This window comes from Lathamus discolor, chromosome Z (genome assembly GCF_037157495.1).
Source record: "Lathamus discolor isolate bLatDis1 chromosome Z, bLatDis1.hap1, whole genome shotgun sequence".
NCBI lineage: Eukaryota > Metazoa > Chordata > Aves > Psittaciformes > Psittacidae > Lathamus > Lathamus discolor.
Window position 1 is genome coordinate 62,031,433 of NC_088909.1, and position 17,488 is coordinate 62,048,920.

The 17,488-nt window shown below is 38.6% G+C and overlaps 1 protein-coding gene across 1 annotated transcript in view; it reads right to left on the reverse strand.

The window, feature by feature from the left end:
* Positions 1 to 5,670: 5,670 nt before the first annotated feature.
* Positions 5,671 to 17,488, reverse strand: part of FBN2 (fibrillin 2) — a 159,974-nt gene continuing 148,156 nt past the window's right edge. The window contains exons 59-65 of the mRNA XM_065662467.1: positions 17,064 to 17,186; positions 16,803 to 16,919; positions 16,012 to 16,140; positions 15,355 to 15,474; positions 13,182 to 13,413; positions 12,346 to 12,505; positions 5,671 to 7,692 (exon numbers count right to left, since the gene is read on the reverse strand). Coding sequence (XP_065518539.1) covers positions 7,318 to 7,692; positions 12,346 to 12,505; positions 13,182 to 13,413; positions 15,355 to 15,474; positions 16,012 to 16,140; positions 16,803 to 16,919; positions 17,064 to 17,186 — 1,256 coding nt within the window. The 3' untranslated portion in view covers positions 5,671 to 7,317. The remainder of the gene's footprint in view (positions 7,693 to 12,345; positions 12,506 to 13,181; positions 13,414 to 15,354; positions 15,475 to 16,011; positions 16,141 to 16,802; positions 16,920 to 17,063; positions 17,187 to 17,488) is intronic.

Sequence of the window (17,488 nt, forward strand, 5' to 3'; positions counted from 1 at the left end):
AGTCTGGCCTTAAAAATACTGTAGTAGGGTTATTTTGCTTTTAATTTGTCTTTTCTAAGCTTTGCGCACCAACCGACAAATTCAGTGACGGGCATTTTAAGCTGAACCTTAATTCGTAATTATGATTTTTCAGTCTCTCAGCTAACATCAGATCTTCTCAGGTTTTTATATTCCATTTTTGTTTTATGTCTTAAAACTGCTGGAAGAGAAGAAACCTCTCAATTTACTTCCTTCAGATAAATTTATTAGCAGTGTCATACATTACATTAGCAGTGTCATACATACTTTGTACATGGCTGGAAGATAATTAAAAAAAAAAAGGTGTTAATTGATCCAGAAATAGACATCTTGTAACTGTTTAAAAAATACTTTTTCTAAAACCTTTTTTAAAAAAGAAGCTGGATCAACTGTGTTATCTATGTCGGTTTCTTTTAAATTGGTCTGTATCTAAGTGCATGTCCTGGTTTAACCTCAGCTGGCAACATAGCTACTCCTTCAGACTTCCACCCTGCTGGGATGAAGGGAGATTTGAAGAGTAAAAGAGAGAAAACTCATGGGTTAAGATAAAGACAGTTTAATAGGTAAATCAAAAGCTGCACATGCAGGTGAAGTAAGGCAAGGAATTTTTTCATTACTTCTCATTGGCTGGCAGGTGTTCAGGAAGAAATACATACACTTCCACATCAGCCTTACACACTCACTCTGGAGCATTTTTACAGCTGTGTAACCCAACTGAATATAGAATTTTACTTGTAAAATGCTGACATTTAAATTATTGTGGTAGCATTGGCATCATTATAACATCTTCTCATCAACACTTGTATAAAGATATGAAGGCAATAAAAGTTGTTTCCAGGAGCGATGAATACGAACTGAAAATTCTAAAGTAATACCATTTTAACCCTGCCATCAAAAGTGGGAATGACTGCATGAGATTATGGAAGCAAAAAGGATATAAACTCTTAAGTATTATTGTAATGAAAACAGTAAAAGACAGAGACATGCATGCAAATTATAGAGGGAACCAATTCAAAACTGATGCCAGAAAGAGTAATTTTACAGAAAAAATAAACATTGAGCAGTTCAGCACACAAGGCTGATGATATGGACATACCTAAGTTTATAGCAGAAATTAGCTGGAACACCTGGTATGGTAGGAGATTGAGTTATCTACTAAAATGCAAGTTCTGAGGGGAAGTGTTTTGTTTTACTTATAACTCCCTCTTTTCTTTCTTCCACTTCTTGTTGGGAACTTCATAAAATCTTTCTAGGTTAGATAGAAGATATGGGCCAATAGGGTACATTGTTTTCCTCAGTTAATGTTGCAAAACAGACAAAAATACCATTATAGTGTAAGGTGTTCATATCATAGTATTTAAAGTTATTGGGTTCACCTTTACATGGCCATTAAGAATTATTCCTTTGAGTTGAAGATACTAAGCCCAGCATTGGAACAGGACACGTAATGCTTCTCATATTGCAAGTTCTGTGGAAGCCGAGACTTTGCCTGAACAATGTGTTCACATGTTTTCTGGAGAAATGGATGCTTTGTAGCTCTTGTAGGCTTACTGAAAAATGAGAAAAGTTTAACTGAAGGGAACTGAAAGTTTAAATGAAAATCATATGAATATGATTTCCCTTCCCTTTTTTTTTCTCATGAAAATGACAGGATGGTGCAATTAGCACAGCTCGAATTTTGGTGCCGATTTATTAGTTGATTTGCTAACATAGTTTGACTATGCAAGTGAGCAAAGTTTAATTTAGGAAAAGTCTTCCTCGAAAGAAGTAATCTCAGTATGTGCAGTGACCTGCTCTGTTGGAGGTCTTCCCTGAAATTTAGGTATTTGAGAAGACAGACTTCAGCAAACTCATGAATGAATATGTTATATTCTTCATTTGCGTATTTGAATTAATGACATGAAAATAAAATATCTAGCACTCTGTGCCAAGTAATAGCGGCTATTTTACAGTATAATGGCCTTAAAAAATGTGACACAGTAATTGTGAAGTTACTGTTTGCATAATTTATGAGTAATTCAGATGGAAAAAGAAAGGAACTTAGTGACTGCCAGATGTTGTGGGACTGCAGAGGTTGCTCCAGCACTGAAGCTAAAGATTGTGGTTCCTCATGAAACCAGGACCTGGGAACAAGTGCAGCTTGGATGTTGAGGATGCAAGAGCAGTGCATCAGGCATTGCTGAGTCAGTAGGTTGAGACGGAGACTGCTACTGGCAAATTAATCTTAGTTTTGAGAGTTTCAGCATATAATATGAAGATTATATATCAAAAGTGAGTTTGAAGAGGTAGAAATTGTTCCGGTTTACCACAGTTCTTCTCAAAATTCCCAAGTCTGATCGCTTCATCGTGGGTTAATTGTGCATATGCACAGATAATAATACATGCTCAAAATGGTGATGTAAACTTCTTATTTCATTATAGCATACCGGATGTGCTATATTAAGCCGCTTTTCATCATTGATGTTAAACATTAACAGGTGACCAGTCCTTTCTAATTCAAGGTAAAGAAGCAATTACTTCAAATAAAAGTAGCTCCTTTTGCATAATGAGAGAAGATCATCTTTCAGGTGATCAGAACTAAACCTGTTTTGTTTCATACGCCTTGAATCAATAATGTATGCATGTTGTGCTTTTTTTGGCCTGGATACTTGATTTTCTTTATAGTAACTATTATGAGGCTATCTTTTGGATTTGAGCTGAAAACAGTGTTGATATCTCAGGGATATTTTAGTTATTGCTGAGCAGTGCCTACACAGAATCAAGGCCTTTAACTGCCTTTAATTTTCCTCTGCCATGTGGGAGTGCACAAGAAGTTCAGTGGGGACACAGCCAGGGTAGCTGTCTGAACTATCTGAGCCTTCTGGTGATGTGGTTGATCTGCGTATTGATTTTTATCTTAAAATTAATATTTTAAAAAAAACCCTTAAGGTGAATTTGAAGGTTATGCCCTAGTGGTTATTTGACATCCCACATATCCACCCTTTTTTTTTTTTCTTTTCTTAGGGATGAGTGGAGGTCTAAAAGCATAGGCATAGGGTAGGGAAAAGAATAATGAACTTCACAAGATATCTATCTCCACACTGTCTCCACAGTGCTCTAGGCAACGGTGTATAGCGCTGGCCTTGAGCGATCTGGTCTGGTGGAAGGTGGCCCTGCCCATGGCAGGTGGGCTGGAACTAGATGATCTTAAGGTCCCTTCCAACCCAAACCATTTTATGACTCTATGACTTTGACATTTTTAGCTTTCCCTGTGCTTTAATACTCCTGCTGGTATAAGTGTGAGAATGGCTATGTTTTTAATACATGGATATTTTTTCTTTAGGTTAGATCTATTAGATATAGACCTATGTATGCTTCCCATTGTTAGTGTCCGCGTATAGTCAGTTGCTATTTGTATGACTCACTGGCATTCAGCTGAGGGGCTGTGTCCTTGCAATAAAGCTGTAAAGAACTGAAAGACTTTCCTCAAAAAGAAATTGTAGGTTCTAAATTATTTATACATATGTATTTTAGAATTATTACAGTAAGGAAGTATCACAGACTTGCTAGAAGAGCCAGAGTGTACCGGTGAAGTCCTCACTGCCTAGGCCTAGCTTAGATGTTACTTTTACTCAACTACAGTCTTGCTTCAAGTGGCTAAGAGATTTATACTGCAGACTTTTAAATAGAAAGACTTTTCATTTTACTGTTAGCAATATATTTTGCCCTTTTGTAGCTTTCTGGAACTCTTTGTATGCATGTGTGATCAGCTTCCTCATCAAATCTTTAGAAAGATTAGAGGTTATTTAAGGGTACAGTTTGGAGAAATGGATGTACATACTGTGACAGATTGGGTGGAAAGGAAGATACTTTTTCATCTGGATTGATTTGAAGCTGCGTGTGACTTCTTTCTAGGCATTGTGCATAACTATCTTGTGCATTTTAAGATGGTAGAGAATAATGCTGCCTTTATAGTAAAAGAGTATGTTTTTTTTATACTTTGTAATTAGTGTACGATTAGTTAACACAGTGTTATTTGATGAGAATTTCTCGTTCAGAAAAAAGGCTTTAAATCTACCAAGTGTACATGACACACACAAATAATCTCTGTCTACCAATAAAACTCTCCAGAACTTGTAGCCTCAGAAGAGTCATTGGTAAGAGTGTTATTATTTTCCCTCCTTTTTTGAGAGTTTGGAAAAAAGGGTAATGCTCTACTGGGTTCAGTCTCTTGGCTTTTATTGCAGTAAGTGTTTCCTGGAAAGCTCCCATTTTGGACAGAGAGTAGCCTTCTTGGAAACTAACTGTTAGAGTTGTTAAGTCTTAACTAAATGCTTGGAGGATATTTTTTATCAGAGTTTTTTTTTAATCTGGAGGTCTTCTTCTTTCTGTAGACATCAGTCATTTTACCCAGAAGCAGCTTTGAATCATAATGAAACTTACATGACCACATCCGAAAGCAATGTCAAGTAAGTCTGGTTCCAGCCAATATCATACTGTCTTGTTTAAATTGATGCACTATTAGATGTCACATAAATCTGAATGTTTACACAGATTACAAGGAATACCCAAGGCAAATAACTCCCATCAAATAAGTCAGTAATTATGAAAACAATTACAATGCCATAATGACTGTTTTATTTTGTGAATGAAATATAAATATATGATTTTCTTAAAAAACTTGTTTTTCTCTTAATATTCTGAATAATTTAGGGAAGTGGAGAGGACAGCAGTGTGCAGGGCAAGTATGTCATTTTGGATCTTTGAAAACATGGGGAAGAACAATTTTATGCTGAAAAAAAGTTCTCAAACACTAGGAAAATTCATTGTTACTGCATCCAGTAATTAGAACCTTAGACCTGCAACTTGGCTTCTAATGCATCTAACTTGTGAAATGCCACGCCACCAGGAAAACAATAGAAGATATAGGGCTAATTCTGCTAGTGCAGTCTGTCTTGTATTATTTTCAGAAACTAAAGAGTGCAGATAAAACAACCATTTTGCTTCTTAATTCAGTGCTTAACCCAGTGGGTTGAATTTCCCTTTCTCTAGGTATTATCGCTGTGACAAAAACATACAGTTAGTATTGGCTATTACTTAAAAACAATCACCACTTAGAACGGAATAAAAAGAGAGTGTAGGCGATGAGGTGTTTGCGGAAACCTTGCATGCTTTAAGAAAAAAGCATTTTTTGCACTTCTGTTTCCGACTGTGTACCTAATGAAGGGCATTCAAGGAAGAGACTGCCGGCAAGAAAAAGTACCTTCATTGATGGTCTTACCAGATTTTTGCTATTGTATGGGATTTTGTAGTGTGGTTTGTAGGTTTTTTTTTTTTTTACAGATGAATTATTAAAACGTGATAGTCCTTGTGTCCTCAAAACATTGATAAGCAAAAACTTAAGCAAGTTATTCCAGCCCACTTGAACCTAATATATGACAGATTTTGAGAGAGTTAAGGCAGAGTTTTATGTTGTAAGGACTGTTTCAGCTCTGTCATGATAGAGACACTAAGTCAGCAAAGGCTGTTTAACCTTAAATGTGAGTGAAGAAGAGTTTGCGCTTATCAGCTTTTTTCTGCTCTCAATCCTTCAGATTTACAATTAAATGCTTATTTTGTGTAAAGAACACAGACATTTCACAGAAAAAAAAACCCACACTAAACTAACCCAAAATAAGCTTTATTGCAAGGAAAGTGTTGTCTTGCTGATACAGACCCTCAAACAAGACATTTTTTTTCTTACAAACATTATAAAAAATGTACAAAGTTTTTTCTTTTCAAAATCCCCAAACTCGAAAGGACAGAGGAAAGAGGACAGAGGAAAGAGGACAGAGGAAAGGAAAGGAAAGGGTAAAGAAGAGAGGAGAGGAGGGGAGGGGAGGAGGGAAGGGAAGGGACAGGAAGGGAAAAAGGAATACTTGATTTAATCTTTGGTCAGCACTGACACGTGGTTGAAACAATCCTGGAGTCACCATGTGCTTTGGCTATTTTCACATGTGAGATTCTGTTACATGACCAGTTACAGGCACCAGCTGTCAAAAAAAGCACCACTGAAACCTACACTTAACCCATAATGGTACAACATTTTTTAAAAAATGCTAAAGTAAACTAATGTCAACTCATTGTACAAACATCTTTCTTACAAAATAAGCTATGATAAAATGAGGCATAAGGTGTATAACTACAGTATTAATGAAACTTCTAACAAATGGATTTCAAATACACATTTTCCTTGTCTGCACTGCATAATTAGTTTGCACATATGGCAGTCCTGATACTGCTCTCAGTTTTTAGTAAAAGCGCCATTAATTCAAGCCAGCACCAAACAGTATGAAACATCATGTGTTCCCTTCAGAGAGACATTCTTCAGCTGCCTACTGTAATACAAGTTTGTAGAGCACCTTTTCTGAAAGTGAGGTGTGGTTGCATGTGTGGTTCTTTTTGATTATTGGAAGGTAGTACATTACACTTTGGTTCTGCGATTCTAATGGTATTAAAAGCAGTCAAGGTATTTTGCTACAGTGGTTGTGTCTCTTCTTCCATTATTTGGTGTAGCTGATTCAGAATACAAAATACAATCCTATTGAGCTGCTGTGAAATATGATCTCTGCAGAGACTGATACTATAATTCTTGTCCTTTAAGATTTTTTTTTTATCTTTTTTTAATACTCAAAAGCTTTGCAAGAGCACTTTAGAATATCAGAAAATGCACAATAGTGCTCTTTCAGCTCATACATTTTAAAATTACTTAAATACTATTTGGATGACTGGCCCAAATAGAAGAGGAAGCATCTTTCAAATATCTTTTCTTTTTTTTTTTAATTAAGACAGTACCTCTAAAATGTTGCATCTCAAATTTATAAATCCGAAGAAACCCAAGCAAGTTTCCCTTTTTGTTTACATAATTTGTTATTTTCTCCATATATTACTGCATTAAAAATAAATAAACTTCTATATTTTTAATTAGGAACTATAGCAAAATACCCAAAGTGTTACAGACTGCTCACATTTTTGTTTCATTTAGTGCCATAGGATGACTTCTCAAACTTTAGCTTTTAAATATACTTTAAATTGAGGTTATATAAAAGATACAGTAACCATGATCACCATTGCAATCAAAGTTTTGGTGGTGACAAAGTTTAAGATAGCCTCCTGCAAGGGTGGTTCTGCAGTCTCAGCAGGATGGAAAGAAAGGGGTCTTCCCTTCTTTCTCCCCCAAAAGTCAGTGGCTGTTTCAAAGCCTTTGAAAAGCAAATATGCTCAGACGCGTAGATAGGTGGACAGAAGTGACTGAAGAACTGGACGCAGTCTGGAAGATGGCTAGTAAAGGTCTATCCACAGCCTCATTCTGAGAGCTTCCCCCAGCTCTTCTAGGAGGTAGTTGTCCTCATTGCTGTCTTCCAGTTTCTTTTGCTCCTTTTTCTTATATAGAGGAATGCTAATGATTTCCAGTGTGTGTGTTCCAGGCACCAACTTTTTCTTAACTGTGTGCAAATAACTCAGTCCACCCCTTTGATGGATTCGAAAGATGCCATCATCATTGCCATGTGAGATGATGTAGCACATGTGGTTGGTAAGGGGCTTAATGGCTGGCATGAGTTCTAGGATATGCTGCTTGTTGTCAAGCCTAGAAATGTTAACTCTCATCTTTAAAGGACTATCCATGTCCAGACTTTCCGAGCTAATCTGCTCAATCTGAAGTAAAGAAGGAAGGATTGTTTAGAGCAGGAGAGAAACAGATATTCACTTGCATTGAGACAAGAATAATAAGATATTATTTAGAGTTTCTGCATTTGTCAAAATCTAGCTGTAAAAAAAAAAAAGCAATTGCAAAACAATTCCACCTGGGAGAGCTCCTTGATTCTGTATAACATAAACTGTAAATCTTAAAGCCTTGTCACAAAGGATTAACAGGATAATTAAAGTTACAGCATCAGGTCTACAGAGGAGTCTCAGATTTCAGATTCTTTTCAGATTATGTGCAATTTCATGCTTGCAAAAAGTCCATGTGAAGAACAGACCTATGTTTATTATTGCAGACTGTACGTGAGACAGTCTTGTTCTTATGATCTACTTCAGTGAGGAACATTACAGAAACACATCACAATACTGTATGGGAATTCCCTGAAACTGCTGGTAAAACTGTTTTCTTGAATCCTGGCATCTAAGCAAGCTCAGCATTTGGTGATGAGGAAGTACAAATAATCTTCCTTTATAATCTAAAGGAAATTGAAGTAAGGAGAGAACTGCTGAATAGCCTTCTACAGAAAGGGCTAGTACACTGTGTTTTCCAATTATATTCTATTCAAACTATTGAAAGAAGTGTGAAAAAAAGTCCCAGCACTGTTTTTCTGGCAAATCAGTCATGTTCTTTTTCAATTTGAGCATCAGTACAGTTATGTTGCGGTGTGAATCTGTCCAGAATTGTTAGCTGAGAATTCACGGTGGTGGGGGGTAGGGGGGTGGGGGGGGGTGGGGGCGAGGGGGGATTGTGTGCGGGGTGGTGTGGGGGCAAGAATGAGTGCATTCTGAGGAAAGCCAGCTAACAAGCAACGACTTTCGAAAGTGCTTCTACAAAAATATATTGGCTGTAGTCTTCTTTAGAAAACCTGATACTAAATGAGGTCTCTAGCCTACATGTCAAGATCCTTTCAAGCTTGTAAAGACAGCAAAGGATTTCTTTCTCTGAGAGAATTCCAATCTGTGAGTACATATGTGTACTAATATGTAATGTAATTAAAAACATGTCATGAAAACAAGGAAAACTGTGAACAGGACTAAGTTTTAAACAGGACTAAGTTTTAAATACCACAGCCTACAGATATCATTAGTGATGAGATTATTTCTCTTTTCACATAGTTTTATGGATGTGAAACCTTTTGCTTTCACTGCTCTGGTAGCTCTAGTACTAGAAATTGGACAGGTTAATGCAATGAAAAATCATAATAACAAGATACAAGAATTATGAACTAGATATAAAATTAACCATGCAATAGAAGAAATGCTTTTCAAAACATCCATGTATTTCTGTGGTGACTTGACCACAGAATTCCATCTGGAACAGGTCCAGTGGGATTGGCAGTGGGGAAAAGGAATGTTTGTGGGAAGTGTGGGAGGGAAGGGATGTGTGTGGGGAAATCAAACATTTAGATTTTAAGTGCCAACACTATGTGCTTTAGTGTAGAAGTCTCAGATTTACTTGTGTCTTTAGACACTTCACCAATACAAGAACTGGTTCTGATGGCATAATACAAAGTAGTGTGTACTAAGGCTGGAGCTTTGCACTGTTGTATGCCCTTTTTTAGAAAGGAGACTTGTTTCCCCATTCTTTCAAAGTAACAAGCACATAGAATCATAGAACTATATAAAAGTTCGGGTTGAAAAGGGCCTTAAGATCATCTAGTTCCAATCCCCCTGCCATGGGCAGGGAAACCTCACACTAAACCATGTCACCCGAGGCTTTGTCCAACCTGGCCTTGAACACTGACAGGGATGGAGCATTCACAACTTCCCTGGGCAACCCATTCCTGTGCCTCACCACCCACACAGTAAAGAACTTCTTTCTTATATCTAACCTGAACTTCCCCTATTTAAGTTTGAATCCATTACCCCTTGTCCTGTCACTACAGTACCTGACGAAGAGTCCCTCCCCAGCATCCCTATAGGCCCCCTTCAGATACGGGAAGGCTGCTATGAGGTCTCCACGCAGCCTTCTCTTCTCCAGGCTGAACAGCCCCAACTTTCTCAGCCTGTCTTCATATGGGAGGTGCTCCAGTCCCCTGATCATCCTCGTGGCCCTCCTCTGGACTTCTTCCAACAGCTCCATGTCCTTTTTATGTTGAGGACACCAGAACTGCACACAATGCTCCAAGTGAGGGCTCACGAGAGCAGAGTAGAGGGGCAGGATCACCTCCTTCGACCTGCTGGTCATGCTCCTTTTGATGCAGCCCAGGATACAGTTCGCTTTCTGGGCTGCGAGCACACACTGAAGCCGGCTCATGTTCATTTTCTCATCAACCAACACCCCCAAGACCTTCTCTACAGGACTGCTCTCAATCTCTTCTCTGCACAGTCTGTAGCTGTGCCTGGGAGTGCTCCGACCCAGATGTAGGACCTTGCACTTGTCACAGTTGAACTTCATAAGGCTGGCATCAGCCCACCTTAACAAGCGTGTCAAGGTCCCTCTGGATGGCATTCCTTCCCTCCAGCGTATCAACCGAAACACACAGCTTGGTGTCATCAGCAAACTTGCTGAGGGCACACTCAAACCCACTGTCCATGTCGCTGACAAAGATCCTGAGCAAGACCAGTCCCAACACCGATCCCTGAGGGACACCACTCGCTACTGGTCTCCAGCTGGACATTGACCACAACACTTTGCATGCAGCCATCTAGCCAGTTCTTTATCCACTGACTGGTCCACCTATCAAATTGATATCTCTCCAATTTAGAGACAAGGATGTCGTGTGGGACAGTGTCAAACGCTTTGCACAAGTCCAGGTAGATGACGTCAGCTGCTCTACCCCTGTCCATCAATTCTGTAGCCCCATCATAGAAGGCCACCAAATTGGTCAGTCAGGATTTCCCCTTAGTGAAGCCATGCTGGCTGTCACCAAGCACCTTGTTGTTTTTCATGTGCCTTAGCATGCCTTCCAGGAGAATGTGCTCCAAGATTTTACCAGGCACAGAGGTGAGACTGACTGGTCTGTAATTCCCCAAGTCATCCACTTTCCCCTTCTTGAAAATGGGGGTTCTATTTCCCTTTTTCCAGTTGTTGGGAACTTCACCTGACTGCCATGATTTTTCAAATATGATGGCCAGTGGCTTAGCAACTTCATTTGCCATCTCCTTCAGGACCCACGGATGGATTTCATCAGGTCCCATGGACTTGTGCACATTCAGGTTTTTAAGATGGTCTCGAACCAGATCCTCTCCTACAGTGTGCCTAAGGTCTTCACTCTCACAGTCACTGCATATGCCAAGACTTGGGCAGTGTTGTCAGAGCCTTTGCCAGTGAAGACTGAGGCAAAGAAGTTATTCAGAACCTCAGCCTTCTCCAAATCCAGGGTACCCAGTTCTCCTGATAGCTTCCGGAGAGGGCCTATGTTGTCCCTATTGTGTCTTTCATTTGCAATGTACCTATAGAATCCCTTCTTGTTATCTTTCCCATCCCCAGACAAGTTTAATTCTAACTGGGCCTTAGCTTTCCTAACCTGGTCCCTAGCTTCCTAGACAACACCCTTGTATTCTTCCCAGGCCGCCTGTCCTTGCTTGCACCTTTTATAAGCCTCTTTTTTTCCCTTGAAGTTTCCTCAGCAGCTCCTTATCCATCCAAGGAGGTCTCCTGTCCCTCCTGCCGCACTTCCTTCTAGTTGGGATGCAACACTCCTGAGCTTGTAGCAGGTGATCCTTGAATATAAACCAACAGTATTGGGCCCCTCTGCCCTCTAGGGCTATATCCCATGGAACCTTTGTAAGCAGGTTCCTGAAGGGGCCAAAGTCTGCCTTCTTGGAGTCCAGGGCAATGAGCTTGCTGTACACTCTTCTCACTGTCTTGAGGATCTCTAATTCGACCATCTCAACCATGTTCGATCATCTCAGTCATGTAGACATTACTGCAGATTTGAAGACCAGAGCTAATGCTAAAGACAACATCCTACCATAGAGATAATGCAGCTAACAGATATGCACACACTTAGAATTTTTGAAAAAAAAAAAAAAAAATAATCATCTAAAAGGTGTAAGTAGTAGGGCTTTCTTTTTATATGTCCCCCACCTTATTTTTGTAGCCCACACAATGCAGTAATTTTTGAAGTGTAATTTTCTAATACCCTCAGCAATTCTGCAAATACAGGACTTAAGTGTACCAGTTGTTCATGAGCTCTAGTCTGCCACATTCATGAGCAACCACAGACTAGACACTTGGACTGCAGTTATCTGCAAGAAGACTTATTATCTGTCCCAGACCATAAGATGTTGTCCAGTCTCCTCCTGATAGCAGAACAGATTGCAGACATGGCGAGTTCCCTAGCTCTCTGTAATTATAGGAAATTTATTTCCCTGAATATATTTTGAGGAGCTAGACCACATGTCACACTACAAAGGATTATTTATAAGTTTTAGAAACTTTAAAACTTTATCTGTTCATAGTTCTTTACGTCTTTCTGATCATCAAATCATTCCTGCCAATAGACCCAAGTATGAAAGAACACTGAGGCACAGGAAAAAAATTTTTGCCATTGAATGTGGCCTGATAAAAAATTCCCTCTATTTACTGATAGTGTTAAGTCTCATATCTCTGAAAACAGCTCAAAGTACATTGTAGTGCTTACTTATTATGGTACGTACAGTGTAATTAGCACTTCTCTTCTTCCTGTTGTCTTTTCTGGAATAGCCATTGGTTTTGCATTCATAACATGCTTCAGGCGACAAAGCATTATCTTCATCAGCATCTCCATCCAGTGGCAGGTACTGGCCTTTGTTAAAACCCATCGCTGAGACACAGTGGCTAGTGAATAGAACATCTGGTTTAGTAACTTCTTGCAGTTTTACGAATTGCCCTGTTAAATGGGAAGTGAGTGTATGTAATCTGTACCACAGTCTGTATTCCCTTTCCTTTCCTTTCCCTCAGCAGGAGATTTTTGCATTAATTTTTTTCATGCTACTGTGGCATACTGAACAAAATACAACCACTGGCTGAATGTCAGGGTTTTTCTCGTTGTAATTTACAAGTTTTACAAAGAGAGCAAAAAACTAGCTTGCTGTGAACTTTGCAACCAAAGTATATAGCCATTGTCATGTACATGTTTGCGTTTAATGTTCTGGGTTGATCAGTGTGGCTTAACCCCCTCATGATCTCAGTACAGATGTTACCTAGTTTTATGCAATAAGAATTCCACATTGAGCAGGTTTGTGAAGGAGTGTTCTTGTGCTGATACTAAGTGGAAAACAGAACTAACTGTTTAATTTTACTCATATACTAGATTTAAAATGTGTCATGCTGCATGTATGGACATGTAATTTTTTTCAGCTTATGGATATTATGAGCAAAGGGAGTAGAAAGGATGACTTATTAGCCTGTTCTTCATTTGCACTTCTGTTCTTTAGCCTGACTAGGGTAAATCCAGCCTTTTTCATAGCCCTTTGAATGTATCTTTGATGAATGACTGTGTGGAAATACTCACCCTTGTCCAACTCTGTAATAGCCAGGTGGGCAGCCACAAAGATAACCACCTTCAGTGTTGGAACAACCATAATTGCAGGGGTTCTTGGTAGAAGAACACTCATTCACATCATGGCATGCACTAGAGAATTGGTCATATGAAAATCCAGATGGGCAGGCACACTTGTAACTTCCAAGTGTGTTGTAACAAGAAGCAGAGCCACACAAATTAGGATTGGAGCATTCATTTTCATCTAGTAAACAAACAAAAGAATATTGGCATCTTCCAATCTGATAAACATCAGGCAAGCATGACATAGCTAACAAATCAGAATACCTGCAAGTCCTAGTGCTCTGCTACATCCTTGACCTCATTACCCCACAGAGATTTGATTCCTGAAGAAAAAGTACATTGGCAAAGGTCCCAAACACATGCAACTGGGCTGTTAAGTATGTCAGGGTAATATTACTGTTAAACTTATACTGACCTAGTGTTTCCCCTTCCTTCAAGATATGTCTGCTGTTTTGCTTAGGGGTCCTCTTTCCCCTCTCAGGGCAAACTGCTATCATATAAGGTCCACAGAGGAGAAATGAGCTGGAACTCCAGTCATGCTCCAAGCATGACAGTGTTCCTGAGGACCTAGTGATGGAGTCAGATTAGCACACACGTGTGGTGGAAACCTGCAGGCTTTGTGAGTGGAAAGACAATCTAAATATTAGCCAACCAAAGAGAAAAATACCATCATCTTCACCTTGTGGGCATTGACTTAAGATAAAGAGAAGATGACTCCTCCAGTCTGTGGGACTGATTTTATTCCAGGCTATATTGTGAAAAACTAATGAGGAAAGAAGCTTTTTATATCGAAGATCATGCTTTTGATAGCTGGCATGTGTTGCTTATTTTATTTATCTTACCAAGGTAGTGTTTCCCTGTAGGTGTTTTGCTCTCCATTCTTGTCTGCGGTTACTAGGAGACACATTCTTCTGAGGACTATGTATAATATTCAGAGACTGTAGCCAGTCTGGAGTTCTATGGGAGTTGTTTGTTGTGTGTTGCTGTCACTCCCACCCCAGTACTTTGCTTTTGTTGCTGCAGAGCAGTGTTAAGGAGTGATGATAGTGGCTGGGACTTCAGAAAACTGCTGGATATACTACTTAATGAAAAATGGTTATAATAAACTAATTTACATGTCTAGGATGAGAACAGTAAGTTTAATCTGTAATAAATGTATTGCAGAGCTCACAGCCATCCTCTGATTATGACACCTTTGACAGAGAACCAAGAAAGCAAACTTGAAACCATAAATATGTTGTTATAATGCCTTGTAAACTGTACAGGATGAAGTTGTTTGTGTGATGGTTTTTACTCAAAGGATAAAATTCCCACTTTTATTTGGTATGGGAGTTAGCTTAGTTCATTGTGAAGGTCATGAGGCACTGGAAAAGGTTGCCCAAAGAAGTGGTAAATGCTCCATCCCTGGCAGTGTTCAAGGCCAGGTTGGACAGAGATGAGGCATCCCTTCCCATGGCAGGGGACTTGGAACTAGATGATCTTAAGGCCCTTTCCAACCCTAACTATGCTATGATTCTATGAAACACAGAAAAGAAATAATGGATTGAATTAGCTACACCTACAATAAAGCTGCTGAGCTTATTAATTTGTCCTTGTTCCTGCCAAAATAAATAATATTGGCCCTAGACTGTATTTTGGAAGTAAGAAACCCTTAATGGTTACGTTGATACTATTTCTCCCCCTTCGCTATAGATGCTATTCTGTAGTATTCTCAATTTGCTACTATAGCGAATGATTCTTACTGATCAATGCTGGGATTTTATTTTTTTTAAGTTCTTTCCCAGAAAAGGTATTTAGATTGATACTTTGAAAAAAACTTCAAAGAACATCTTTCCACTTTTTGAGATGGAGATTTTTATGAGGAGAATGGAGTCAGAATTTAGGCTTCACCAGGAATACTTGTCACACAGAGTTTCAACAGGATGAATGTGTTTTCTTGTTGCCTTACATCATTGATCTATGTTGGAGCATAGTAAATGTGTGGGAGGAGGGGGACAAAGTTAAAAAAGATCTGTGTCTGTATACCCTTTGTTCTGCCCATTCTTGTCCTCACCTAGCAATTATCACTATAAACATTACGAGACCTTTGCTGATTAAATGTATTCTTGTGCTGTTTCCTTACCAACACATTGATTCCATTGGTAATGCTGAACATATCCTTGTGGACATCCACATCTGTATCCACCCAGGGTGTTTTGGCAGCCATGCTGGCACCTATGGTTTCCATCGCATTCATCTACGTCTTTGCAATTCGGAAAGAAGTTGAACATGAAAGAACACATGATTATACACAGTGACAAATAACACATATTCACTTTGATCATAATCATTGAAACACCCACAATTATGACAGAGGACTACTGCTGTAAGACGGAAGCACCAATGAAGTTGGTCTTTTGAAAAGCCTGACATCAATTAATGCAGTGTTCTTTCTATCTATTGATAATCCAGCCAGAGCTTGTGAGTCTTTATATTACTCAGATTTGTAGACAACCCACTATTTCTGATAAGGCCATAGGATGTTGCTTTGATGTAATGTTTAGAATCTGAATGGCTTATTTTTTATTTCAGTTTTCAAACTAACTATATAGGACTAAGCTTTCAGTTTCCTGAAATATACTGAAGTGTTTGAATATCAGGAATATATAACAAATTTGGATATAAAGTGCTTATCTTTGCAGGTGTATTCTGTTATATCTATCTTTGACATCACAGGATTCACTAGACATAGAAGTAGGGATTTGCATCATAAAGAAAAAAATTGACCTTCACTAGTTACCTTCACAGTTTAGTCCAGTAGAATCCAGAGAAAATCCCCTTTGACATTCACAGATAAAACTCCCAGGGGTGTTTTGGCAAATTCCTTTTGACCCACAAAGAGATGGTTGAGAAGCACATTCATTGTTATCTTGAAAATGCAGAGGAGAGAGAAGGTTGGTATACCTAGTGGCATGATTTTAGACATGTTCATGTAACATTTCTGAAAAGGTTGAAATCCACAAAGGTGTAAAAGTTTATTTTGAAAATATAAGCTGTTCACATTTAAATGTCAGATGACCTGATGAGTCATGTAGGGCTATGAGTAAAACTGGAAATTAAGTTGTAATTCGGTTGAGTGTAAAACACCCAGGTATGCAATTGCTGACAGTGGAAAAATGCTGCCCTTCTGTATCAGCTGAACCAAGATAGTTTCAGTTGGCAAGATTCATATGAGCATTTAAGATCTAAAGACATCTGTATTAAAAAAGAAAATGCAGTCTGGTTTTGTTTAACTACATTTTTATATAAGATTTTTATACAAGATTTTTATACTTTACCCCTTTGTCTCCATGTGGTTATACTTAGAATACAGTAACATGTATTAAATATGAACAACCTGCTAAGCAAGAAAATACAAATGGTAGATAAAGTGATAGAGCTATAATTGTAGCTTTTCGAAATCTGTTTTCTGGACTCCTGGCACTATTTCTCTGTATTAATACTGTTTATAAAGAGCAGAAGAAATGAATGAGAATTGAGAATGCTGTTTTAACAAAAAAACTGATGCAAGAAAACTAATGTTTTTCTTACCAATACAAGCTGTGTGATGTTGTGTAAAACCAGGTGGACATTTGCATGTGAATCCTCCAAGTGTGTTGACACAGAGAAACTGACAATTGTGTTGTTTGGTTTGACATTCATCAAGATCTGAAATAAGAGATGTTGTCTTAAGAAGTCAATAAAAGAAAAAGGTACATTTAGTCTAACCTGAAAAAGTATCCCACTTCAAAACATTTCCTTGTAAGTCAAGCTGCAACAAAATTTAAAGTCACTGTGCACAATTTTCTTTACCTTTGCATGTCTTTCCATCTTCTTGAAGAATGTAGCCCCGAGGACATGAGCACTGATAGCTCCCTTCTGAGTTCTTGCAAATGAAATTGCATGGTTTAGGAGACTGGGAGCACTCATCAAGATCTAAAAAGAGAAAACGCGAAGTATCTTTTGTACTGATTTCTTTGTCTTTGAAGGGTGTATTCTGAACAGCACTATATTTTAGAGAAAAATGTTTGTAGAAAAAGTACCCAATTTACATTTGCTCAGAGTTCCTACTTTTTTCTATATGGATGTGCTGCTGTGGAGTTTCTATGGAGTTGCCGCTACAGTGACAAATTGAGCGTCTTGAAAGAGTAATAGACTAAAGTGACAGTGCAATTAATATTTTCACTGAAAGACAAAAGTAGTTATTTGGGGGCATTCTATAGTATACTTAGATGTGT